Source organism: Callionymus lyra, chromosome 16 (assembly GCF_982586985.1).
Source record: "Callionymus lyra chromosome 16, fCalLyr1.hap1.1, whole genome shotgun sequence".
NCBI classification, from domain to species: Eukaryota; Metazoa; Chordata; class Actinopteri; order Syngnathiformes; family Callionymidae; genus Callionymus; species Callionymus lyra.
Window position 1 is genome coordinate 21,457,950 of NC_141833.1, and position 23,744 is coordinate 21,481,693.

Genomic DNA, 23,744 nt, shown 5'->3' on the forward strand with positions numbered 1-23,744 from the left:
GTCGACGCCGACGGGCAGCACGGCGTACGCGGCGGCGGCGGGAGCGTCCATGATTCATCCCAACGTACCGGCCATCATGGTGACCCCCATCTGCCCTCACTCGCTGTCCTTCAGGCCCATCGTGGTCCCGGCTGGAGTCGAACTCATGGTGCGTCGGATTCATATGGAGTAACATCAGAATATTCAATATAACCTTTCAAATGGTTCAACTTGTTTTTTTAATTGAAATATATATATTTTTTTTAATAATTATTTTCATATTATTGAATATGTTTTAATTAAATAATTGACCATTTTTAATTGAATATTTTGTGAGTTAATTTATTTTACATATGTTTTTATATTCTAATTTAAATAATATAAAAACTACATTTCTTAATCAATGTTTTTTTATCCATTGCTTTTCAAATTCAGTATAGAAATGTTGTTCTAATGGTGTCGCCAGACCAAATCAAACGAGCACCGATCTACTTGATCCAACGATGCACAGACGATGTAGATTTGCTTTTTATATGGAATTTTTTTGGAAATTTATACATTGAATTAAGAACATTTAATTTAATCATAAAAAATTGCATATCCAAAACTTTTTTTTTTTAATTAATTAACTTAAAACAAGAAACTAATTCAACTTTTCAATTAACAAGTTGTTGATTCAATTATTTAAAAATAAATATTAAATTAAAAACAACATTTCAATACAAACACTTACTATCCTGACACTTCCTTAGAGGATCCGCTTCAGCAGACATTGAAGATAAAATGTATATATTCTTTAATTCTCCGACAGATCACGTTGTCTCCTGAAGCCAGAAACACAGCCTGGGTGTCCTTCGATGGGAGGAAGCGTCAGGAGATCCAGCACGGAGACTGGTGACCGTTTTACTCTTGATCTTTACGTTATTACCTCTGCCAAGGAGGTTTAGGTTACAGTTTTCATTCGTCTGTCAGCAAATGTATCAAAAATCCAAATCTGAAAGTATTGAAGGAAAAAATATCACGAAATGTTGATAATGAGACATGTTTGGATTGTGACTTGTATGGCTTCTCACCGCTGCCGCTCGGTTCAGAACAAGCGAAACAATTGAAACTCAGCATTAATTGATCAATTAAAATCTGTGTTGAGACTTAAGCGGCGTCCCAGTTCTACCACTAGTGTTTTACACTCCTTAACAGGTAGACGAAGGGTTCAGGGTAAATGGTACAGTTGGGACGCAGCCTAATCTAGTAAGGAAGTAAGTCGTTTTTATTTATACAGCGCTTTTCCAGACCAGGGTCACAAAGCGGTTAAACAATCAAAACAATATTCAATAAAATATATACTTTAAAGATCAAGATAATACTGATAACACAACTGTAGTTCCATAAAATCAAGGAAAAGCCTGAACAAATAGAAACGTCTTAAGATGTTTCTTAAAGGAATCAGTAGATCCATCAAGAGCAAAGAGAGAGGAAGATCGTTCCAAAGCTTCATCGACACATCACTACCATCTAGTGGACTCTGACGATAATGACACTGTTTCATGAAGCTTCATCAACACATCACTACCATCTAGTGGACTCTGACGATAATGACACTGTTTCATGAAGCTTCATCAACACATCACTACCATCTAGTGTACTCTGAAGATAATGACACTGTTTCATGAAGCTTCATCAACACATCACTACCATCTAGTGGACTCTGAAGATAATGACACTGTTTCATGAAGCTTCATCAACACATCACTACCATCTAGTGGACTCTGAAGATAATGACACTGTTTCATGAAGCTTCATCAACACATCACTACCATCTAGTGGACTCTGAAGATAATGACACCGTTTCATGAAGCTTCATCAACACATCACTACCATCTAGTGTACTCTGAAGATAATGACAATGTTTCATGAAGCTTCATCAACACATCACTACCATCTAGTGGACTCTGAAGATAATGACACTGTTTCATGAAGCTTCATCAACACATCACTACCATCTAGTGGACTCTGAAGATAATGACACTGTTTCATGAAGCTTCATCAACACATCACTACCATCTAGTGGACTCTGAAGATAATGACACCGTTTCATGAAGCTTCATCAACACATCACTACCATCTAGTGGACTCTGAAGATAATGACACCGTTTCATGAAGCTTCATCAACACATCACTACCATCTAGTGGACTCTGAAGATGATGACACTGCTTCATGAAGCTTCATCGACACACCACTACATTCTAGTGGAGTCGGAAGATAATGACACTATTTCATGAAGCTTCATCAACACATGACTACCATCTTGTGGACTCTGAAGATAATGACACTGTTTCATGAAGCTTCATCGACACACCACTACATTCTAGTGGAGTCGGAAGATAATGACACTATTTCATGAAGCTTCATCAACACATCACTACCATCTAGTGGACTCTGAAGATAATGACACTGTTTCATGAAGCTTCATCGACACATCACTACCATCTAGTGGACTCGGAAGATAATGACACTGTTTCACGAAGCTTCATCAACACATCACTACCATCTAGTGGACTCTGAAGATAATGACACTGTTTCATGAAGCTTCATCAACACATCACTACCATCTAGTGTACTCTGAAGATAATGACACTGTTTCATGAAGCTTCATCAACACATCACTACCATCTAGTGGACTCTGAAGATAATGACACTGTTTCATGAAGCTTCATCAACACATCACTACCATCTAGTGGACTCTGAAGATAATAACATTTCTATGAAGCTTCATCGACACACCACTACCATCTAGTGGACTCTGAAGATAATGACACTGTTTCACGAAGCTTCATCACACCATCACTAGCCTGAAAGTCTTGAACTCGGCAACCCGAGTTTTTGCCAACACAATTCTTGATTCATGGACAATGTCATATAAGCTCCTTGGCAGAGGTATGTGCCATCTTAGTGCCTGCTATCTTTTTTTCCCCCTCTTTTTTTTAACTCAACAATGTCTTCTGCCGATTGGTTGCAGCATTAAAATCACCACGTCCTGTTACCCGGTGCCGTCCATCTGCTGCCACGACCTGGTGTACGACTGGTTCGAGAGCTTGGCTCAGTGTTTGCACTGGAACGTCCGGAAGAGGCAGACGCGACTGACCGAAGTGTCCGACTCGTCCGACACCGAAAACTGATTTTCTTCTGTGCGATCGACATAATGTTTGACCCTCAGAAACTCCGGACCGATGAGAGAAAACTGTCTCCTAGTCCTCGTGTCATCGTCTCATCACATTCCAGCGCATTATTCATTTACAAACACGTGTTTATTTATTTCTTTTAAAGGGAACTTACTGTTGTGCAGTTGATTCATTCTCTGCCATCAAGTCTATATTATACTTGTCTGTAGAAAACCTTTATTTATTTCCCTTCTGCTGTATAAATGTGTGTTAGTGAGGAAAATAAGCAGGAATAAATAAGGAAAAATACAAATGGAAATAATCAATGTGGGAATAAATAAGGAAATTTAAATTTCACTCTTATTTCTGTATATTTTTCTGTATTTATTTCTGGATTATGGCCCTGCTTATGTTCCATTTATCAGAAGTTGTTTGAGTCACAAATAAATACATCATATCTATTGTTGTTGTTGTCAACACATTCATTCATGAAAATTCATGAAAATGTTCTAGTTTAGTTATTTTTTTTCTACTTTATAGTCACCCTGGAGTCTGTCCTAGCTAGTTGGGGCGACAGGCAGAACAAAACAAACAAGTTAAGTTCTCACCCTTAACTAAGACCTTATGAGTAAAGATAAAAACAATGTAAATAAACCTCAAATTAAGTAATCGAAACACTTAAATAAATACATTTCGACAATACCTTTGTTATTTCAGAGCATACGTCAACCTAATAATCGCGTGACGTCATAAAGACGCGTCACTGCATTTATATAATGAACCGGTTTGTGTGTTCATATTACAGAACTGCTGCTTCTAGACTAACAATATTAAATCGATCATTAATAAATCTCGTTAATAAAATTGTTGACGTAAGTAAAAACCGCTCGTTTAAGTCTATTATGACGCTTTTGTGAATCACGCGCATCTTTATGAATGAACTTGGCTCCCTCGCAAATCTCGCGATATTCACGCGTTGTCTCGCCGGAGCAGCTACATCGAAGGATCATGGCGGAGCGCAGGAGGCACAAGAAACGGATCCAGGTAACCATCACTTCTCGCCTCCTCTCCGGTCACCTCTGGCACCCGGAGGGCGACCCGGGAACGCCGTGGATCAGCTCTGACTCTCGAACTGTTGTTACTCGATGTCGGCATCCCGGGAAGCAGCGGTTTAAGTGTAGCATGTGAAGCTAAAGACATGCTAACACGGCTAGCGATGGACGCCGAGCGTCAACATAAACGTTCGCATCCTCGTGTGGTTTTTAAACAAACGTGCTTTTCGACGTTTCCCTCGCTGGTCTGCCGGGTTTTAAGAGCCGGGGTTCGGGCTCAGGAGTGTCTCGGGGTGTCTGGGCTGGAGGTGGTTGTTCGCTGCGTCAGCTTCCATCAGGACGTGTTGACGGAACGTGTGAAGGTTTGACGTCGAGATGAAGATTCTTCTCTTCAAGTGACTCAGATGTTGTTTTAAAAGCTGCTCCAGTGCTGACGTCACAGCGATCAAGCAACAGGTTCCGGCCGCTTCAACAGGAGCATCATTGATCGTGGCTTTGATCTACGTGGCAGATCTGAGCCAGGATTTAGTTTCTTCTATTATTCTGACAATAACTTCCTTTTTAAAGTGAACCTGATCCTTTAGATCCATGTTTTTAGTTTTACTACGAGTAGGATTCGTCTTCTACCTGTAGAACCAGGTGTGTCATCCACCTGAGACTCGGAGTAGAAAGTAAAGTTGACTTGTATGAGCAGAAGGAAATGGTAGGACATACATTTACTAATATTAAAAATGATAAAAGAACACCTAAAAATCACTAATCGATACACGTTTAGTTGTGAATACATTCTCGACAAATGCTTTCATCTATTCACACTTAAGTTTACCATAAAATAAGTTGTTCTGTAAAGTATTTCGTCATTAGAGCCAGTATTTTTTAAGCTGATCGTGAGAAAATATTTTAAAGCTATTACTTCACACGTGATGATGGTTTGGTTCAATCTGTGTTTGTGTGATTTAAAAGTAAAAACCCCAAAATAATCGATTATCTTTGCTCACATGTCTGATTTTTAACTTGTTCAAGTTCTTTTATCGTCAAATATACACGTATCAAGACATGCAGCTTAAGATGAAATTGTAGCTGATTGTCTCGATACATGTATATTTGAGAATAAAATAACTTGAACTTGTTCACACTCGAGTCACTGAGACACACGACTGTAAAATGTTGTGAATCTAAACACACAACTCTCTATAGTCCATACATGTTCGTGCGAAATGAGTTTTAATCGTGGAAGATAATGTTATTTTGGCTCTTCTACGTATCTTCACTTTTGGTTACATAACACACTGTTATCGTGTGTTTTTCATCAGTCATTAACCATTAACTTTTACATTACACAACTTTTATCAGTTGTTTTGTCCAAGTTTTCACTTTTTTTGTGCTTGTACTGCATGTAACTGATGTTCAGAATGTGGTGTCATTCTTGACCTGAATCATGAGTTTAAACAAAGAACTCTTGTTTATGTGACAAACAAATACAGGTACATGTAGATAGAACTTTATTGATCCCTCAGGACGTCTCCTTCGGGTTCATGTAGTCCTGATGGAGCCGTACTTCTTCATTTACCACTTTTTTGAGAGGTTCCTGTTTGTCTATGACTCGCATGACAAGAATTCTCTCAATCGCTTGAATTATTGTGTTTTTGCAAGAGTCTGTTGATTCGATATGTATCACAATACAGGGTCAATGATGCTCAACAATCGTGATAGTGTAGTCACAAGTATATATGTGTAGTATTGTCCAGTACTTGACTCTGGTGTTGTGATAGTGTAGTCACAAGTATATATGTGTAGTATTGTCCAGTACTTGACTCTGGTGTTGTGATAGTGTAGTCACAAGTATATATGTGTAGTATTGTCCAGTACTTGACTCTGGTGTTGTGATAGTGTAGTCACAAGTATATATGTGTAGTATTGTCCAGTACTTGACTCTGGTGTTGTGATAGTGTAGTCACAAGTATATATGTGTAGTATTGTCCAGTACTTGACTCTGGTGTTGTGATAGTGTAGTAACAAGTATATATGTGTAGTATTGTCCAGTACTTGACTCTGGTGTTGTGATAGTGTAGTCACAAGTATATATGTGTAGTATTGTCCAGTACTTGACTCTGGTGTTGTGATAGTGTAGTCACAAGTATATATGTGTAGTATTGTCCAGTACTTGACTCTGGTGTTGTAGTATTTACAGACCACATGTATCTTGACAAAGTCGTAACTGCTTTCATTTGTTTTCAAACCAAAATATGTCCAAACATCAACTTTAAAAGCTGCTAGACTCACTGTATCCTCTCGTCCTCAGTCGTAACTGCTTTCATTTCTTTTCAAATCAAAATATGTCCAAACATCAACTTTAAAAGCTGCTAGACTCACTGTATCCTCTCGTCCTCAGTCATCGCCAGGATCTTGATTGAAATATATACCATAAATGAATTATGATAAAATGATTTGATGAATTGAGACGATATCGTAGAAATATCACAATATACAAGTTTATTGAAATTTTCTTACAACCCTAGACTTAACCTATCCTCTTATTACTATGTTATTATCCTCTTATTCATGTTTTCATGTTGCACAAAGACATTTATGCGTAGTATATTTATATAGAGTATTTAATGCCTTAAAGCCTTGTTAGGTTCAATGCAAGGTTGAAGATAAGATGAAACCAAAATATTTCTATTTTTTATCTTGACGTACTTTATAAGAAACGTCAAACAAGATTTTATAAAGATTTTATCTCGCAAAACAATCTTATGAATCCGTAACGTCGGGTAATAAATCTGTCAAAGTGTTCTAGATTTAATACAATGCAGTAAATAAGATGTAACAGAAGATGGCGATAGAAACGCAACAATCAGAGAACTGTTGGAAATAGTTGCTGGTTTGAATCCGACTCAACCAAAATAAATGTGCCTAAGAACGACTGCTAGAGTTTGACCTGCTGCTGCTGCGGTGGTGAAATCAAGCTCCCCCACTGTGGTCAGATTTGTCAAAATATTGGATTGATTGTTGAGTTTTGCTCCGTCTGCAGGAGGAGAGTCTCCCCACCAAGGAGGAGAAGGCGGTGGCCAAGTACCTTCGCTTCAACTGCCCGACCAAGTCCACCAACATGGTGGGCCATCGAGTCGACTACTTCACTGGTGGGTTCAAGATCTGAAGCAGATGATACCTGGAGTTAGAAGCATTTTTATGACTCTTTCCCTGAGTTATACGTGTATTTTACTAGTTATAAAGTGAGTCATGAATGTATTTTACTAGTTATAAAGTGAGTCATAAATGTATTTTACTAGTTATAAAGTGAGTTATAAATGTATTTTACTAGTTATAAAGTGAGTTATAGATGTATTTTACTAGTTATAAAGTGAGTCATAAATGTATTTTACTAGTTATAAAGTGAGTTATAAATGTATTTTACTAGTTATAAAGTGAGTTATAGATGTATTTTACTAGTTATAAAGTGAGTCATATGTGTATTTTACTAGTTATAAAGTGAGTTATAAATGTATTTTACTAGTTATAAAGTGAGTCATAAATGTATTTTACTAGTTATAAAGTGAGTCATAAATGTATTTTACTAGTTATAAAGTGAGTCATAAATGTATTTTACTAGTTATAAAGTGAGTCATAAATGTATTTTACTAGTTATAAAGTGAGTCATAAATGTATTTTACTAGTTATAAAGTGAGTCATGAATGTATTTTACTAGTTATAAAGTGAGTCATAAATGTATTTTACTAGTTATAAAGTGAGTCATAAATGTATTTTACTAGTTATAAAGTGAGTCATAAATGTATTTTACTAGTTATAAAGTGAGTCATAAATGTATTTTACTAGTTATAAAGTGAGTCATGAATGTATTTTACTAGTTATAAAGTGAGTTATAAATGTATTTGACTAGTTATAAAGTGAGTTATAAATGTATTTTACTAGTTATAAAGTGAGTTATAAATGTATTTTACTAGTTATAAAGTGAGTTATAAATGTATTTTACTAGTTATAAAGTTAGTTATAAATGTATTTTACTAGTTATAAAGTGAGTTATAAATGTATTTTACTAGTTATAAAGTGAGTTATAAATGTATTTTACTAGTTATAAAGTGAGTCATAAATGTATTTTACTAGTTATAAAGTGAGTCATAAATGTATTTTACTAGTTATAAAGTGAGTCATAAATGTATTTTACTAGTTATAAAGTGAGTCATGAATGTATTTTACTAGTTATAAAGTGAGTCATGAATGTATTTTACAAGTTATAAAGTGAGTTATAAATGTATTTTACTAGTTATAAAGTGAGTCATAAATGTATTTTACTAGTTATAAAGTGAGTCATAAATGTATTTTACTAGTTATAAAGTGAGTCATGAATGTATTTTACTAGTTATAAAGTGAGTCATGAATGTATTTTACTAGTTATAAAGTGAGTCATGAATGTATTTTACTAGTTATAAAGTGAGTCATAAATGTATTTGACTAGTTATAAAGTGAGTCATAAATGTATTTGACTAGTTATAAAGTGAGTCATAAATGTATTTGACTAGTTATAAAGTGAGTCATAAATGTATTTGACTAGTTATAAAGTGAGTTATAAATGTATTTTACTAGTTATAAAGTGAGTCAGAAATGTATTTTACTAGTTATAAAGTGAGTCATAAATGTATTTTACTAGTTATAAAGTGAGTCATAAATGTATTTTACTAGTTATAAAGTGAGTCATAAATGTATTTTACTAGTTATAAAGTTAGACTCGATGTATGTGAGTGAACCACAGATAAAGATCTAAATCATTCTTCTGCTCTTTTAACTCCGATTTCCTCCCGATCAGCCTCCAAGGCCGTGGACTGTCTCCTGGACTCCAAGTGGGCCAAAGCCAAGAAGGGCGAGGAGGCGGTCTTCACCAGCAGAGACTCTGTGGTGGACTACTGTAACAGGTGAGGCTCAGGGGTCTCTGGACGAAGAAGCTCTTCTGACTCCATCATCTGAACCACAGACTCCTCAAGAAGCGCTTCTTCGACCGAGCCCTCAAGGTCATGAAGAAGAAGCCGGAGAAGGACACCAAGAAGGAGAAGGAGAAGGAGAAGACGAGGGGAGACAGCAGCAAAGAGGAGGAGAAGAAGGGGAAGAAGAAGAAGGAGTCCGAGGCGGGAGAGTTGAAGAAGAACGTGAGTGGACGTCCGTGAAGGCATCACCAGAAGCTAACGTCTGCTCGTGTGCCACAGGACGACAGTCCCGGGAGCCCCAAGAAGAAGAAGGAGGTGAAGAAGAAGTTCAAGCTGGAGCTTCACGACGACCAGCTGTTCCTGGACGGCAACGAGGTGAGGAGCCCACCATCTAAGCATGACCACGATCATGACCACGATCATGACCACGATCATGACCACGATCATGACCACGATCATGACCACGATAAATGACCACGACCCTAGCATGACCACGATCATGACCACGATCATGACCACGATCCTAGCATGACCACGATCCAAGCATGACCACGATCATGACCACGATCCAAGCATGACCACGATCATGACCACGATCCAAGCATGACCACGATCATGACCACGATCATGACCACGATCATGACCACGAGCATGACCACGAGCATGACCACGAGCATGACCACGAGCATGACCACGAGCATGACCACGATCATGACCACGATCATGACCACGATCATGACCACGATCATGACCACGATCCAAGCATGACCACGATCATGACCACGATCATGACCACGATCCTAGCATGACCACGATCCAAGCATGACCACGATCATGACCACGATCCAAGCATGACCACGATCATGACCACGATCATGACCACGATCATGACCACGATCATGACCACGATCATGACCACGATCATGACCACGAGCATGACCACGAGCATGACCACGAGCATGACCACGAGCATGACCACGATCATGACCACGATCATGACCACGATCATGACCACGATCATGACCACGATCATGACCACGATCATGACCACGATCATGACCACGAGCATGACCACGATCATGACCACGATCATGACCACGATCATGACCACGATCATGACCACGATCATGACCACGAGCATGACCACGAGCATGACCACGATCATGACCACGATCATGACCACGATCATGACCACGATCATGACCACGAGCATGACCACGAGCATGACCACGAGCATGACCACGATCATGACCACGATCATGACCACGATCATGACCACGATCATGACCACGATCATGACCACGATCATGACCACGATCATGACCACGATCATGACCACGATCATGACCACGAGCATGACCACGAGCATGACCACGAGCATGACCACGATCATGACCACGATCATGACCACGATCATGACCACGATCATGACCACGATCATGACCACGATCATGACCACGATCATGACCACGATCATGACCACGATCATGACCACGAGCATGACCACGATCATGACCACGAGCATGACCACGAGCATGACCACGATCATGACCACGATCATGACCACGATCATGACCACGATCATGACCACGATCATGACCACGATCATGACCACGATCATGACCACGATCATGACCACGAGCATGACCACGAGCATGACCACGATCATGACCACGATCATGACCACGATCATGACCACGATCATGACCACGATCATGACCACGATCATGACCACGATCCAAGCATGACCACGATCATGACCACGATCATGACCACGATCCTAGCATGACCACGATCCAAGCATGACCACGATCATGACCACGATCCAAGCATGACCACGATCATGACCACGATCATGACCACGATCCAAGCATGACCACGATCATGACCACGATCATGACCACGAGCATGACCACGAGCATGACCACGAGCATGACCACGAGCATGACCACGAGCATGACCACGAGCATGACCACGATCATGACCACGAGCATGACCACGAGCATGACCACGAGCATGACCACGAGCATGACCACGAGCATGACCACGATCATGACCACGATCATGACCACGATCATGACCACGATCATGACCACGATCATGACCACGATCATGACCACGATCATGACCACGATCATGACCACGATCATGACCACGATCCAAGCATGACCACGATCATGACCACGATCATGACCACGATCCAAGCATGACCACGATCCAAGCATGACCACGATCATGACCACGATAAATGACCACGACCCTAGCATGACCACGATCATGACCACGATCATGACCACGATCATGACCACGATCATGACCACGATCATGACCACGATCATGACCACGATCATGACCACGATCATGACCACGATCATGACCACGATCATGACCACGATCCAAGCATGACCACGATCATGACCACGATCATGACCACGATCCAAGCATGACCACGATCCAAGCATGACCACGATCATGACCACGATCATGACCACGATCATGACCACGATCATGACCACGATAAATGACCACGACCCTAGCATGACCACGATCATGACCACGATCATGACCACGATCCTAGCATGACCACGATCATGACCACGATCATGACCACGATCATGACCACGATCATGACCACGATCATGACCACGATCATGACCACGATCATGACCACGATCATGACCACGATCATGACCACGATCATGACCACGATCATGACCACGATCATGACCACTATCATGACCACGATCCAAGCTACTACGACCCAAGCATGACCACCTGAAGACCGTGTCTTCTCCCCCCGCAGGTGTACGTGTGGATCTACGACCCAGTTCCCTTCAAGACCTTCGCCATGGGTCTGATCGTAGGTGAGTCTGGTGGAGGTGAAGGTCCTCAGATGTTCTCCTGACTCCTGGTCTCTCTGCTCGCAGTCATCGCCGTGATCGCGGCCACGCTCTTCCCTCTGTGGCCTCCAGAGATGAGGGTCGGCGTCTATTACCTGAGCGTGGCGGCCGGGTGCTTCGTGGCCAGCATCCTGCTGCTCGCCCTGGGTGAGTCGTCCTCACTTCCTGTTGCTCTCGTGACCTCCTGATGGCACTCTTTTGGTTCTTTATTTCCTGGTTTTTGAGTCGGAAACTTTTTCTGACTTGACAAGTGAGTCAAAACTCTTGGTTAAAAAAAGGAAAAAAAAAACTTGGTTGAAAAGGTTCAAAAACTCTTGGTTAAAGTGAGTCAAAACTCTTGGTTAAAGTGAGTCAAAACTCTTGGTTAAAGTGAGTCAAAACTCTTGGTTAAAGTGAGTCAAAACTCTTGGTTAAAGTGAGTCAAAACTCTTGGTTAAAGTGAGTCAAAAACTCTTGGTTAAAGTGAGTCAAAAACTCTTGGTTAAAGTGAGTCAAAACTCTTGGTTAAAGTGAGTCAAAACTCTTGGTTAAAGTGAGTCAAAAACTCTTGGTTAAAGTGAGTCAAAACTCTTGGTTAAAGTGAGTCAAAACTCTTGGTTAAAGTGAGTCAAAAACTCTTGGTTAAAGGGAGTCAAAAACTCTTGGTTAAAGTGAGTCAAAACTCTTGGTTAAAGTGAGTCAAAACTCTTGGTTAAAGTGAGTCAAAAACTCTTGGTTAAAGTGAGTCAAAACTCTTGGTTAAAGTGAGTCAAAACTCTTGGTTAAAGTGAGTCAAAAACTCTTGGTTAAAGTGAGTCAAAACTCTTGGTTAAAGTGAGTCAAAACTCTTGGTTAAAGTGAGTCAAAACTCTTGGTTAAAGTGAGTCAAAACTCTTGGTTAAAGTGAGTCAAAACTCTTGGTTAAAGTGAGTCAAAACTCTTGGTTAAAGTGAGTCAAAACTCTTGGTTAAAGTGAGTCAAAACTCTTGGTTAAAGTGAGTCAAAAACTCTTGGTTAAAGTGAGTCAAAAACTCTTGGTTAAAGTGAGTCAAAACTCTTGGTTAAAGTGAGTCAAAACTCTTGGTTAAAGTGAGTCAAAACTCTTGGTTAAAGTGAGTCAAAAACTCTTGGTTAAAGTGAGTCAAAACTCTTGGTTAATGTGAGTCAAAACTCTTGGTTAAAGTGAGTCAAAACTCTTGGTTAAAGTGAGTCAAAACTCTTGGTTAAAGTGAGTCAAAAACTCTTGGTTAAAGTGAGTCAAAACTCTTGGTTAAAGTGAGTCAAAACTATTGGCTAAAGTGAGTCAAAACTCTTGGTTAAAGTGAGTCAAAACTCTTGGTTAAAGTGAGTCAAAAACTCTTGGTTAAAGTGAGTCAAAACTCTTGGTTAAAGTGAGTCAAAAACTCAAAGTGAGTCAAAATCTTAATTGAAGTGATTCACCACTCTTAGTTAAAAAGAGTAAAAAAAAACTCTTAGTTAAAAAGAGTAAAAAAAAAACTCTTAGTTAAAAAGAGTAAAAAAAACTCTTGGTTAAAAAGAGTCCAAACTATTAGTTAAAAATAGTTAAAAATTCTTGGTTAAAGGGAGTCAAATACATTTTTTTGGGTTACAAAGTGAGAAAGAAATATTTATTAGATTTAAAAGTCAGTCAGAAGATGATTTGAGTTGAAAAGTGAGTCAAAAACTTTATTTTGATTAAGAAAGTCACTCAGAAAGACTTTTTAGTCTGAAGGTTTTTTTGGAGTTGAGTGAGAACGATTTTATGTTAGGAAGCGAGTCAAAACCTTTTTGGGTTAAAAATGTAGTTTTAATTGAAAAAAAGTAAAAAAAAGACTGAGTTTAAAAGTGAGTCATAAGTATATATAAGTATTTGAGTTGGATAATAAGTCGTTCATAAACTATTCGATGTGTCAAATATTAAAGAGTAAAAAAACGATCCAGCGACTCGACTCAGAAGAATCAAAAGAGAACATCAGTGAAGTAAAGATCCGTTGACTCGTCCACAGCTCGCTGCATCCTCTTCCTGCTCATCTGGCTGGTGACGGGCGGACGACATCACTTCTGGTTCCTGCCCAACCTGACGGCCGACGTGGGCTTCATCGACTCCTTCCGGCCGCTCTACACGCACGAGTACAAGGGTCCTCGCGGCGCCAAGAGCAAGGACGGCGGCAAGACGCTCAAGCCGGACGCCAAGGACAAGTGTGACGGCGAGAAGAAGGAGGACGAGGACGAGCGGAAGGACGAGCAGCACTCGGACACGGACAGCGACCGCCGCGAGGACGACGCGTCTCAGCACAGCAACGGAAACGACTTTGAGATGATCACCCGAGAGGAGCTGGAGCAGCACACGGAGGAGGACGAGGACGAGGACGCCGGAGACGCCAGAGACGCCGACCGCTCGTGAGCGAGATCGGATCCCGAGGAGGAGCTTCTTCTCTTTCAACTATTTATTTCCTTTTAGTTTTGTCGTCGTTTTGTACAGAAGATCCGGGCGTCAGATGTCAATCAAACCTGCCGCACTTTGACGCGTCCGCACCCCCCCGACGTCTGATCGTCTCTTTTTAAATAAATAAAAAAACTATGGAAACGAGCGTCGCCACGACGACCGCGGCGTCGATTTCGACCGTTAGCGTGTCCGGCTCGTCGCGCGACCTCCGAGAGAACAACCATCGAGTCAAGAAGACGTTTTGGAAACGAACGCGTCGACGTTTCCCGACGGGAAAAAACCACCCGAGGACCAAATCTCGTCGTTTCCTCGTAGAAACAAAAGTTTCGTGAGCGTTTTTTTTTTTGCTGCTTCTTCCTTCGATTCTCTCGCCACACAAACCAGTGCCAAAACCTTCCACCATTTAAAAACGAAAAGCGATGACGGGCGTCTTTAAAACGTGACGCTTCGCTTCCTAGTCACGGTGAGGATTATATTTCACATAAATGTATCGTTTATATATGAATTCTATCCATATATCAAATATATTCAAAGCATATTTGTGAAGAAACTGCTTTTCCTTACTTTTTTTTGGGGTCTTTTTTTTCTGCTTTTTTTACATAACGAACCCACAGGATTGTATTAATTTAATCGGGATTAGAAGAGATTATTTTTTTAATCATATGTTACAGTAGGATGTAAGTGTCCGTCACCTTTATATACGTTAGTCGCCACTAATTGTTATTTCCTTCAATGATGGCATCGAAGTACAATCGTCCGGGACTGTTGCTCGTATGTTTGTCGTATAATAATCTCTGCTGCTGTTTTTATCCTCCGTCGACAAACGTCAGGCGTCGAGTCCAAATGTATCTGTTTCTTCTCATTGCAATAAAATAGAGAAAACATTGAACCGTTGCTGCTTTTTCTCGTTAAAGGTTTGACTTTTTTTGTCGTTTGATTCTAGTTCAGGCGTGAAGATAATATTGATCGACTGTCTTTTATAACGTATCCATTTAAACACTTAATTACTGGTGTATTTTAACAGTCAATACATCTCTATTTTTTTCATTTGTTAAAATAATTCTGCATATTGTTTATTATTTCCTTTGATTAAATGATCGTAAGGAAAACCTGCAGGTTATTAGTTTTATTATTAAATTTTGTTGACACTATTGTATCAACAGATTCTTAGGTCAAAGGTTAGGTAGAACTTTATTGATCCTCAGGAGGTCTTTGAAGGAAATTTTTCCAGTTGGACACAGCAATACAGCAATTATTCATAAAAATAAGAACGAAGAGAAATAAAGAGAAAGAACAAGATGATACCATCTTAAGTCTAAAGAAAGTTTTTGACGACACTAGTCGTGTGATTTGATTCTCGAAGCTCATGTTGTTTATTTCTTAACAATTAAAAAAGTTGATTAAAATTATTATTTTCTTTTATATTTTCTTACGTAATCTAATCAAAAGTTTTATTTTAACTGTTTAAGTGACAATTTTGAAATTGAATTCTACTCACAAAAGTTTGATTTTAAGATTTTAGTCAAAAATAGTTCCTTAAATTCACACGAAAACCAACCAAAAAATGATGCATCTTTTGAAGAAAACATTTTTTTTAAATGTATGTGTGACTTTAAAAAATGCCCCAAAAAAAGTTTGAATCGTATTTAACAAAAAAACTCGACTATTTTAACACCGTTGAATAAACAATTGCGATCACTTTTATCCCGTGAGACCGTGTCTTGTTGTGTTTATTTTGTTTGTTTATTTGTGTTTAATGAAAGAAACCAGAAGATTCTTCGTAAGTACAAAAGTCTTTATATACATATTCAACAAAGTATGAAACGCGAGAAACTAAAGTGACCACTGGGGGGCAGCAGAGGGTCAGGCGGTCTCGCTGCTGACCGAGGGCGGCGAGTTGGTCTCCGGCTCCTGCAGGTGGTCCACGGTGGTCTTCAGGGCGTCCGAGTCTCTGGGACTCGCCAGGATCTCGCCGCTGATGTTGACGGGCGAGCCCAGCTCTGGAGAGTGTTCGCCGGGCTTCTCTGGCGCCGCCTGCAGGTTGGAGGCCGCCAGTGGAAGGTTCATCATGTACATCAAACTGCCCATGCGCCGGGACACCTGCGGGAACCACGTGATCAGAGTTTGGATCAGAAACTATAGTTCATCAGAAGAATTCATTACAATATTAAAAATACATTTAAATTAAATATTAAAATGTTGAGTATATTAGAGTCGTCAGAAGTAGACACGTGATCGTCTGCGGATCGTATGATTGGCTGAAAGTTCGGTCAAGTATCTGGTTTAGTATTGTCTGGTAACACTTGGTTTAATTATTCCATATTTTAAATTGAACACTTGAAACTTTGAATAAAATACTTTATAATGAGATTAAAGTCGTACAAAATACTCATGACAAATGATTTTCCTTCGACTTGTTTCAACTTTAATCTAATAATAAAGTATTTTGTTCGACTTTTATCTCCTAAAAGTATTTGTACAACTTTAATCTTGTAATAAAGTATTTTTTTCGACTTTAATCTCATAATAAAGTATTTGTACAACTTTAATATTGTAATAAAGTATTGTGTTCGACTTTAATCTCATGATAAAGTATTTGTACAACTTTAATCTCGTAATAAAGTATTTTGTTCAATTTTAATCTCGTAATAAAGTATTTTGTTCGACTTTAATCTCATAATAAAGTATTTGTACAACTTTAATCTCGTAATAAAGTATTTTGTTCAATTTTAATCTCATAATAAAGTATTTTGTTCGACTTTAATCTCTTAATAAAGTATTTTGTTCAACTTTAATCTCGTAATAAAGTATTTTGTTCGACTTTAATCTCATAATAAAGTATTTTGTTCGACTTTAATCTCATAATAAAGTATTTTGTTCAACTTTAATCTCATAATAAAGTATTTTGTTCAACTTTAATCTCATAATAAAGTATTTTGTTCAACTTTAATCAACTTTAATCTCATAATTAAGTATTTTGTTCGACTTTAATCTCATAATAAAGTATTTTGTTCAACTTTAATCTCATAATAAAGTATTTTGTTCAACTTTAATCAACTTTAATCTCATAATAAAGTATTTTGTTCAACTTTAATCTCATAATAAAGTATTTTGTTCAACTTTAATCAACTTTAATCTCATAATTAAGTATTTTGTTCGACTTTAATCTCATAATAAAGTATTTTGTTCAACTTTAATCTCATAATAAAGTATTTTGTTCAACTTTAATCAACTTTAATCTCATAATAAAGTATTTTGTTCAACTTTAATCTCATAATAAAGTATTTTGTTCGACTTTAATCTCATAATAAAGTATTTTGTTCAACTTTAATCTCATAATAAAGTATTTTTTTCAACTTTAATCTCGTAATAAAGTATTTTGTTCAACTTTAATCTCATAATAAAGTATTTTGTTCGACTTTAATCTCATAATAAAGTATTTTGTTCGACTTTAATCTCATAATAAAGTATTTTGTTCAACTTTAATCTCATAATAAAGTATTTTGTTCGACTTTAATCTCATAATAAAGTATTTTGTTCAACTTTAATCTCATAATATTCAGTTCGACTTGAATGTTCTGATAAAACTAATACTCGTAGAACTTTAAACTCAACATTCACATGTGAACCCCTCAGAACCCCTCAGAACCCCTCAGAACCCCTCAGAAACCCTCAGAACCCCTCAGAACCCCTCAGAAACCCTGCTCACCTGCGAGCGGATCTTCAGAGCTGGACCGAGCTTGAGTCCCAGTGTGTCCAGCAGATGTTCCTCAGAGAGCAGCGGCAGAGTTTCTCCGTCGATCATGTGATCCTTGAACGTCTACAAACACGTGGAAAAACACGTGAAACTCAAACTCAAACACACAGACTCTAAACTCACCTGAGCGAACTCTGCACAGGTAGGAATGCTGTTGATGAAGCTGAACACGTCGTTCACCGTCCACTTCCTGATGTCCTCGGTGACCTCGTCTCCGTTGAGGAACAGGTTTGAAGCTCCTGGAGAACAAAGTGTTTGATGTCACGAGAACAACATGAACATTGAATTAAACTCTTTAAATGTATTTATATAAATGTTTTTAAAGCTTTTAATTATATTTTTAATAATTCAATTAGATCATTTCTATATTGAAATGTTTTTAATAGTTATTATAAAGTGATATTCAGATTTAAAGTAGTTAAAAAAGAAAAAATGTAAATTCAGGATAAACATATTGATAAAATCTGTGCTCTGTTGGTTTTGTCTGGTGTCACTTTTATACCAACATTTATACATTGAGTTTAAAAGACTACGAATTAAAAAAATAAATAATTAAATTTACATTTTTGATTAGAGTTAGAATATGTTTTCAATTCTTGAATTTAATTATTTAGAAATTCTGCACTTATCTTTAGGAATTATTGAATAAACATTTTTCTATATTGAAAGGTTGAATATGTTTACTTTCTACTTTTTTTTAATTTTTTAAAAGGGGAATTATTTTCAAAATGAATTAAATTCATAGTCTTTAAATAAAAAATGTTGGTATATTGTTGGTTATTCGCTTCGTCATGTGATGTCATTGTGTCGCCTGATTGGCTGAGAGTTCCATCCAGTAGCTCGTGCTCTGTTGGTTTTGTCTGGCGACTCTATTATAGCAACATTTATATATTGTATTTAAGAGACAACAAATAAACAAATATTTAATATAGAAAACTAATTTTGAATTATTGGAATTACAATTTAAAACTGTACGTGTAAAAAAAAAATCAACTGTTTATCTCAGTTATTTTATAAGAAAAGATTTAACCTTTACTTTGAATTTAATAATATACAAAAGAATTGCTTAAAAATACAATTAAAAAAGGTTTAAATCACTATCTTTCTGTCACTGACACACTTTTATGGACACTCATGTCTCTGAACCCACCAGGGGCGAGGAATCCGTTCCCCGGCACCGGGAACAGGTACGGCGCTCCAGAGATTCCTCCTCCGGCCGAAGGAAACATGAACTTGTCCTGAAAAGCCGAACATTGCGACGGCAAGTCCTTGTCGTTGACTCCGTTGGTTCCGTCCGAGCATCTGTCGGCGCCGCAGGACTTCCTGTGCCCGGCCTCGCCCTCCTTGTAGCTCTTCCTGCTCGCCAGCTCCGAGTCCAGTTTGTTCTGGAGCGTCTTGCCGGCGCCGTCCTCGCCCATGTCGCCCTTGACCTCCACCTCCTTCTCCTCGCCCGAGGTCGCCCCGGGACTCTCCTCCACGCTCTTGTCCTCGGCCTTGGCGGCGGTCATGTGACTCTCGGCGCTCTTGGCGTTGGCGGGGCGGCGCCCGGCGCGCCGACCTCGCTCGCGGTGCAGCGAGCTCATGGGCGGGTACGGACTGGACGACATCATCATGCTGTTGGAGTGAAGCTCGTCCAAGGTCGGGCGGTGGACGTAGACGTCGTGGCCGTCCGGCATCCTCTGGCGCCCCCTGAAGGTCATGGGGTTGGCGGGGTACGTCATGGGGTTGTCCATCGCCATCAGACCCTTCTGGTGCGCGTTCTCCAGCTCCTTCTGGTGCAGGATGGCGTTCATCTCCATCCTAACAAGGTCAAACCTCAGTTAACCAGAGTTTTGTCTCTTGGCTCAGCTCTGTCTGTCATCTTGGATACTGAAGGTAAAACTTAACCTATGTACGTGCACAAGGTTGAACTGAAGGTAAAACTCTACTTGTGCACAAGGTTGAACTGAAGGTAAAACTCTACCTGTGCACAAGGTTGAACTGAAGGTAAAACTCTACTTGTGCACAAGGTTGAACTGAAGGTAAAACTCTACTTGTGCACAAGGTTGAACTGAAGGTAAAACTCTACTTGTGCACAAGGTTGAACTGAAGGTAAAACTCTACCTGTGCACGAGCATGAACTGAAGGTAAAACTCTACTTGTGCACAAGGTTGAACTGAAGGTAAAACTCTACCTGTGCACAAGGTTGAACTGAAGGTAAAACTCTACCTGTGCACAAGGTTGAACTGAAGGTAAAACTCTACCTGTGCACGAGGATGAACTGAAGGTAAAACTTAACCTGTGCACAAGGTTGAACTGAAGGTAAAACTCTACTTGTGCACAAGGTTGAACTGAAGGTAAAGCTCTACCTATGTACGTGCACAAGGTTGAACTGAAGGTAAAACTCTACTTGTGCACAAGGTTGAACTGAAGGTAAAACTCTACCTGTGCACGAGGATGAACTGAAGGTAAAACTCTACCCGTGCACGAGGATGAATTGAAGGTAAAACTCTACCTGTGCACGAGGATGAACTGAAGGTAAAACTCTACTTGTGCACAAGGTTGAACTGAAGGTAAAACTCTACCTGTGCACAAGGTTGAACTGAAGGTAAAACTCTACCTGTGCACGAGGATGAACTGAAGGTAAAACTCTACCTGTGCACGAGGATGAACTGAAGGTAAAACTACCTGTGCACGAGGATGAACTGAAGGTAAAACTCTACTTGTGCACGAGGATGAACTGAAGGTAAAACTCTACCTGTGCACAAGGTTGAACTGAAGGTAAAACTCTACCTGTGCACGAGGATGAACTGAAGGTAAAACTCTACCTGTGCACGAGGATGAACTGAAGGTAAAACTCTACCTGTGCACGAGGATGAACTGAAAGTAAAACTCTACTTGTGCACAAGGTTGAACTGAAGGTAAAACTCTACCTGTGCATGAGGATGAACTGAAGGTAAAACTCTACCTGTGCACTAGGTTGAACTGAAGGTAAAACTCTACCTGTGCACAAGGTTAAACTGAAGGTAAAACTCTACTTGTGCACAAGGTTGAACTGAAGGTAAAACTCTACTTGTGCACAAGGTTGAACTGAAGGTAAAACTCTACCTGTGCACAAGGTTGAACTGAAGGTAAAACTCTACTTGTGCACAAGGTTGAACTGAAGGTAAAACTCTACTTGTGCACAAGGTTGAACTGAAGGTAAAACTCTACTTGTGCACAAGGTTGAACTGAAGGTAAAACTCTACCTGTGCACGAGGATGAACTGAAGGTAAAACTCTACCTGTGCACGAGGATGAACTGAAGGTAAAACTCTACCTGTGCACGAGGATGAACTGAATGTAAAACTCTACCTGTGCACGAGGATGAACTGAAGGTAAAACTCTACCTGTGCACGAGGATGAACTGAAGGTAAAACTCTACTTGTGCACGAGGATGAACTGAATGTAAAACTCTACCTGTGCACGAGGATGAACTGAAGGTAAAACTCTACTTGTGCACGAGGATGAACTGAAGGTAAAACTCTACCTGTGCACGAGGATGAACTGAAGGTAAAACTCTACTTGTGCACGAGGATGAACTGAAGGTAAAACTCTACCTGTGCACGGGGATGAACTGAAGGTAAAACTCTACCTGTGCACGAGGATGAACTGAAGGTAAAACTCTACCTGGCGATGTTCTGCTTGTGGATGAGTTCTTGTCGCCGAGCAACCGTTTCCATGGGTTCCGAGGGCAGGAAACCGTATCCTGCGAGAGTCGCTGGTGTTAACATGCACTTGTTTCTCAGCGAGAGCGATGGTTGTTCACCTGCTCCTGGAAACCCTCTCCCTGGGATGACGCCGGCGTGATGAGGCGGCATCGGGGGCCCCAGGTGAGGGCCCATGTGCATCTGCCGGGCGTCGGAAGGAACCATCTCTGAGGGCTGCACCAGCTCTCTAAGGTCACACTTTAGTTAGAGTCGAAACAGGAAGTTGAAATCGGCGCCGGTTCAGAAACCAACCTCTCCATGAATCTGGGTTCGAACTGCGTGGGGACCCCCTGTAACCTCTGCTGGCCCTGGGCGAGGATCTGGGGAGCCATCGCCATCTGGTTCCTCATGATGAGCTCCTGCCTCTGCCTCAGCTCTGTGGGACACGAACACAACCACCAGGGGTCACTGTGGAGCCATTGATTTCTAACTGGATTTTAGTTTTTCTATTAGAGGTGGATTTATGTATTTATTATTATTATTTATTTATTCATTATTCAACCAAAACAAACATTTTTAAATGTAAATACATATAATTAATATTTTCAATTTAAAAAAGTTGCTTCAATTAATAAAATGTTTAAATAAAAGAGGTATTTTTGATGAACAGTGTTTTTTTAATTGAAGATTAATTCAATTAATTTATACATTTGATATTCAATCTTAAAAAGGTTACTTCTGTCCAAAATATTTATTATTTTTTTATTAAAGCATTTGAATTGAAAATCGTTTTTCTATGGAACCAACTTTTTATTTATTGAAGCAACTTTATTATTTAATTAACTTAATTATTTTTATTTTTATTTGAATCTTCACTTTTATTGAATAAACTTTTTTTTGATTGAATCTTTCTTTTTAATTGAAGCTACTTTAAACAAATAAATTATCCTTTTTTGTTTTGATTGAAAATATATATTTTTGATTGAAACAACTTTTTCTTTTGATCGAACTATAAATAAAATCTACCTCCAAAGTTTAACCGGAGTTCCTCAGGGGTCGATGCTTGGGCCGCACATAAGGAGCTACATAAGTTTGATTGACTCGCTCACCTCCGGCCGACATGCCGTTGACCAGGCGGTACCAGTGCTTCTCGTCTAGCGCCCCCTGCTCTCCCATCGCTGTCATCTTTCTCAGCTGTTCACGTGGGGTCATCCTATGACCTCTGGGTGACCTATGCGCAAGATGAAAAAGAGGATTAAATGTAATCTTCTGCGTCTTAAAAGCGTGTAAATATAGCGACGATATTTTGCGTCCTCAAAAAACTTCCAAGAGTTTGTTCTGGCCCAGAAGATCGACTTAAGACTTTCTGTCTCTCTTGACTCTGAAGGATTAATTAAAAATAATAAGATAAGTAAAGATGAGCCTTTGTTCTTCCACTTTAGGGACATTTGTTTTCACAGCAGCAAGTTCTCAGTATACTTAAACATAAAGTGCATGTATTAAATAATAATCATAATAAATAATGGTAATATAAATAAAATAATAATTATAGTTGTGAAATAAAATACTAATAATAAATAAGTAACTATTAAAAAATAAGATAATATTATATAATATTACGAAAATATTAATAAAACAAACAAAGAAATGTAGCAGCACAAAAATACGAAAATATACTACAGAAATGCAACACAAAACAAAAGTATTTCTAAGTACAGAAGTTATTTTTGAGATAACTATGTCATATTTTAATAAAGTTTAATTGAAAATCATTCTAATAATAATAATAATAATCTGACTCAGGTTGGACAAGATTTACCAAATAATTTTCAAAATGATTGGATTTTGTTGTTGATAATCGAATC

General features: G+C 39.0%; 3 protein-coding genes across 3 annotated transcripts in view; 2 read left to right on the plus strand and 1 right to left on the minus strand.

Annotated features, from left to right (window-relative positions):
• Positions 1-3,599, plus strand: part of nadkb (NAD kinase b) — a 13,959-nt gene extending 10,360 nt beyond the window's left edge. The window contains exons 9-11 of the mRNA XM_087811591.1: positions 1-148; positions 791-873; positions 2,997-3,599. The exon at positions 1-148 is cut by the window's left edge and continues 10 nt beyond it. Coding sequence (XP_087667717.1) covers positions 1-148; positions 791-873; positions 2,997-3,156 — 391 coding nt within the window. The 3' untranslated portion in view covers positions 3,157-3,599. The remainder of the gene's footprint in view (positions 149-790; positions 874-2,996) is intronic.
• A 419-nt stretch (positions 3,600-4,018) lies between these two features.
• On the plus strand, positions 4,019-15,344 carry sec62 (SEC62 homolog, preprotein translocation factor). The gene is made up of 8 exons (XM_087811758.1): positions 4,019-4,182; positions 7,225-7,333; positions 9,016-9,121; positions 9,181-9,352; positions 9,410-9,505; positions 11,934-11,994; positions 12,058-12,177; positions 14,016-15,344. The coding sequence occupies exons 1-8, from the start codon at positions 4,075-4,077 to the stop codon at positions 14,411-14,413; spliced, it is 1,170 nt and encodes a 389-aa protein (XP_087667884.1). The 5' UTR covers positions 4,019-4,074; the 3' UTR covers positions 14,414-15,344.
• Positions 15,345-16,318: 974 nt separating this feature from the next.
• On the minus strand, positions 16,319-23,098 carry samd7 (sterile alpha motif domain containing 7). The gene is made up of 8 exons (XM_087811233.1): positions 22,989-23,098; positions 22,192-22,315; positions 21,999-22,126; positions 21,860-21,938; positions 19,363-20,012; positions 18,336-18,451; positions 18,165-18,275; positions 16,319-16,555 (listed from the first exon to the last, which is right to left on the minus strand). The coding sequence occupies exons 1-8, from the start codon at positions 23,089-23,091 to the stop codon at positions 16,319-16,321; spliced, it is 1,548 nt and encodes a 515-aa protein (XP_087667359.1). The 5' UTR covers positions 23,092-23,098.
• Positions 23,099-23,744: the final 646 nt, after the last annotated feature.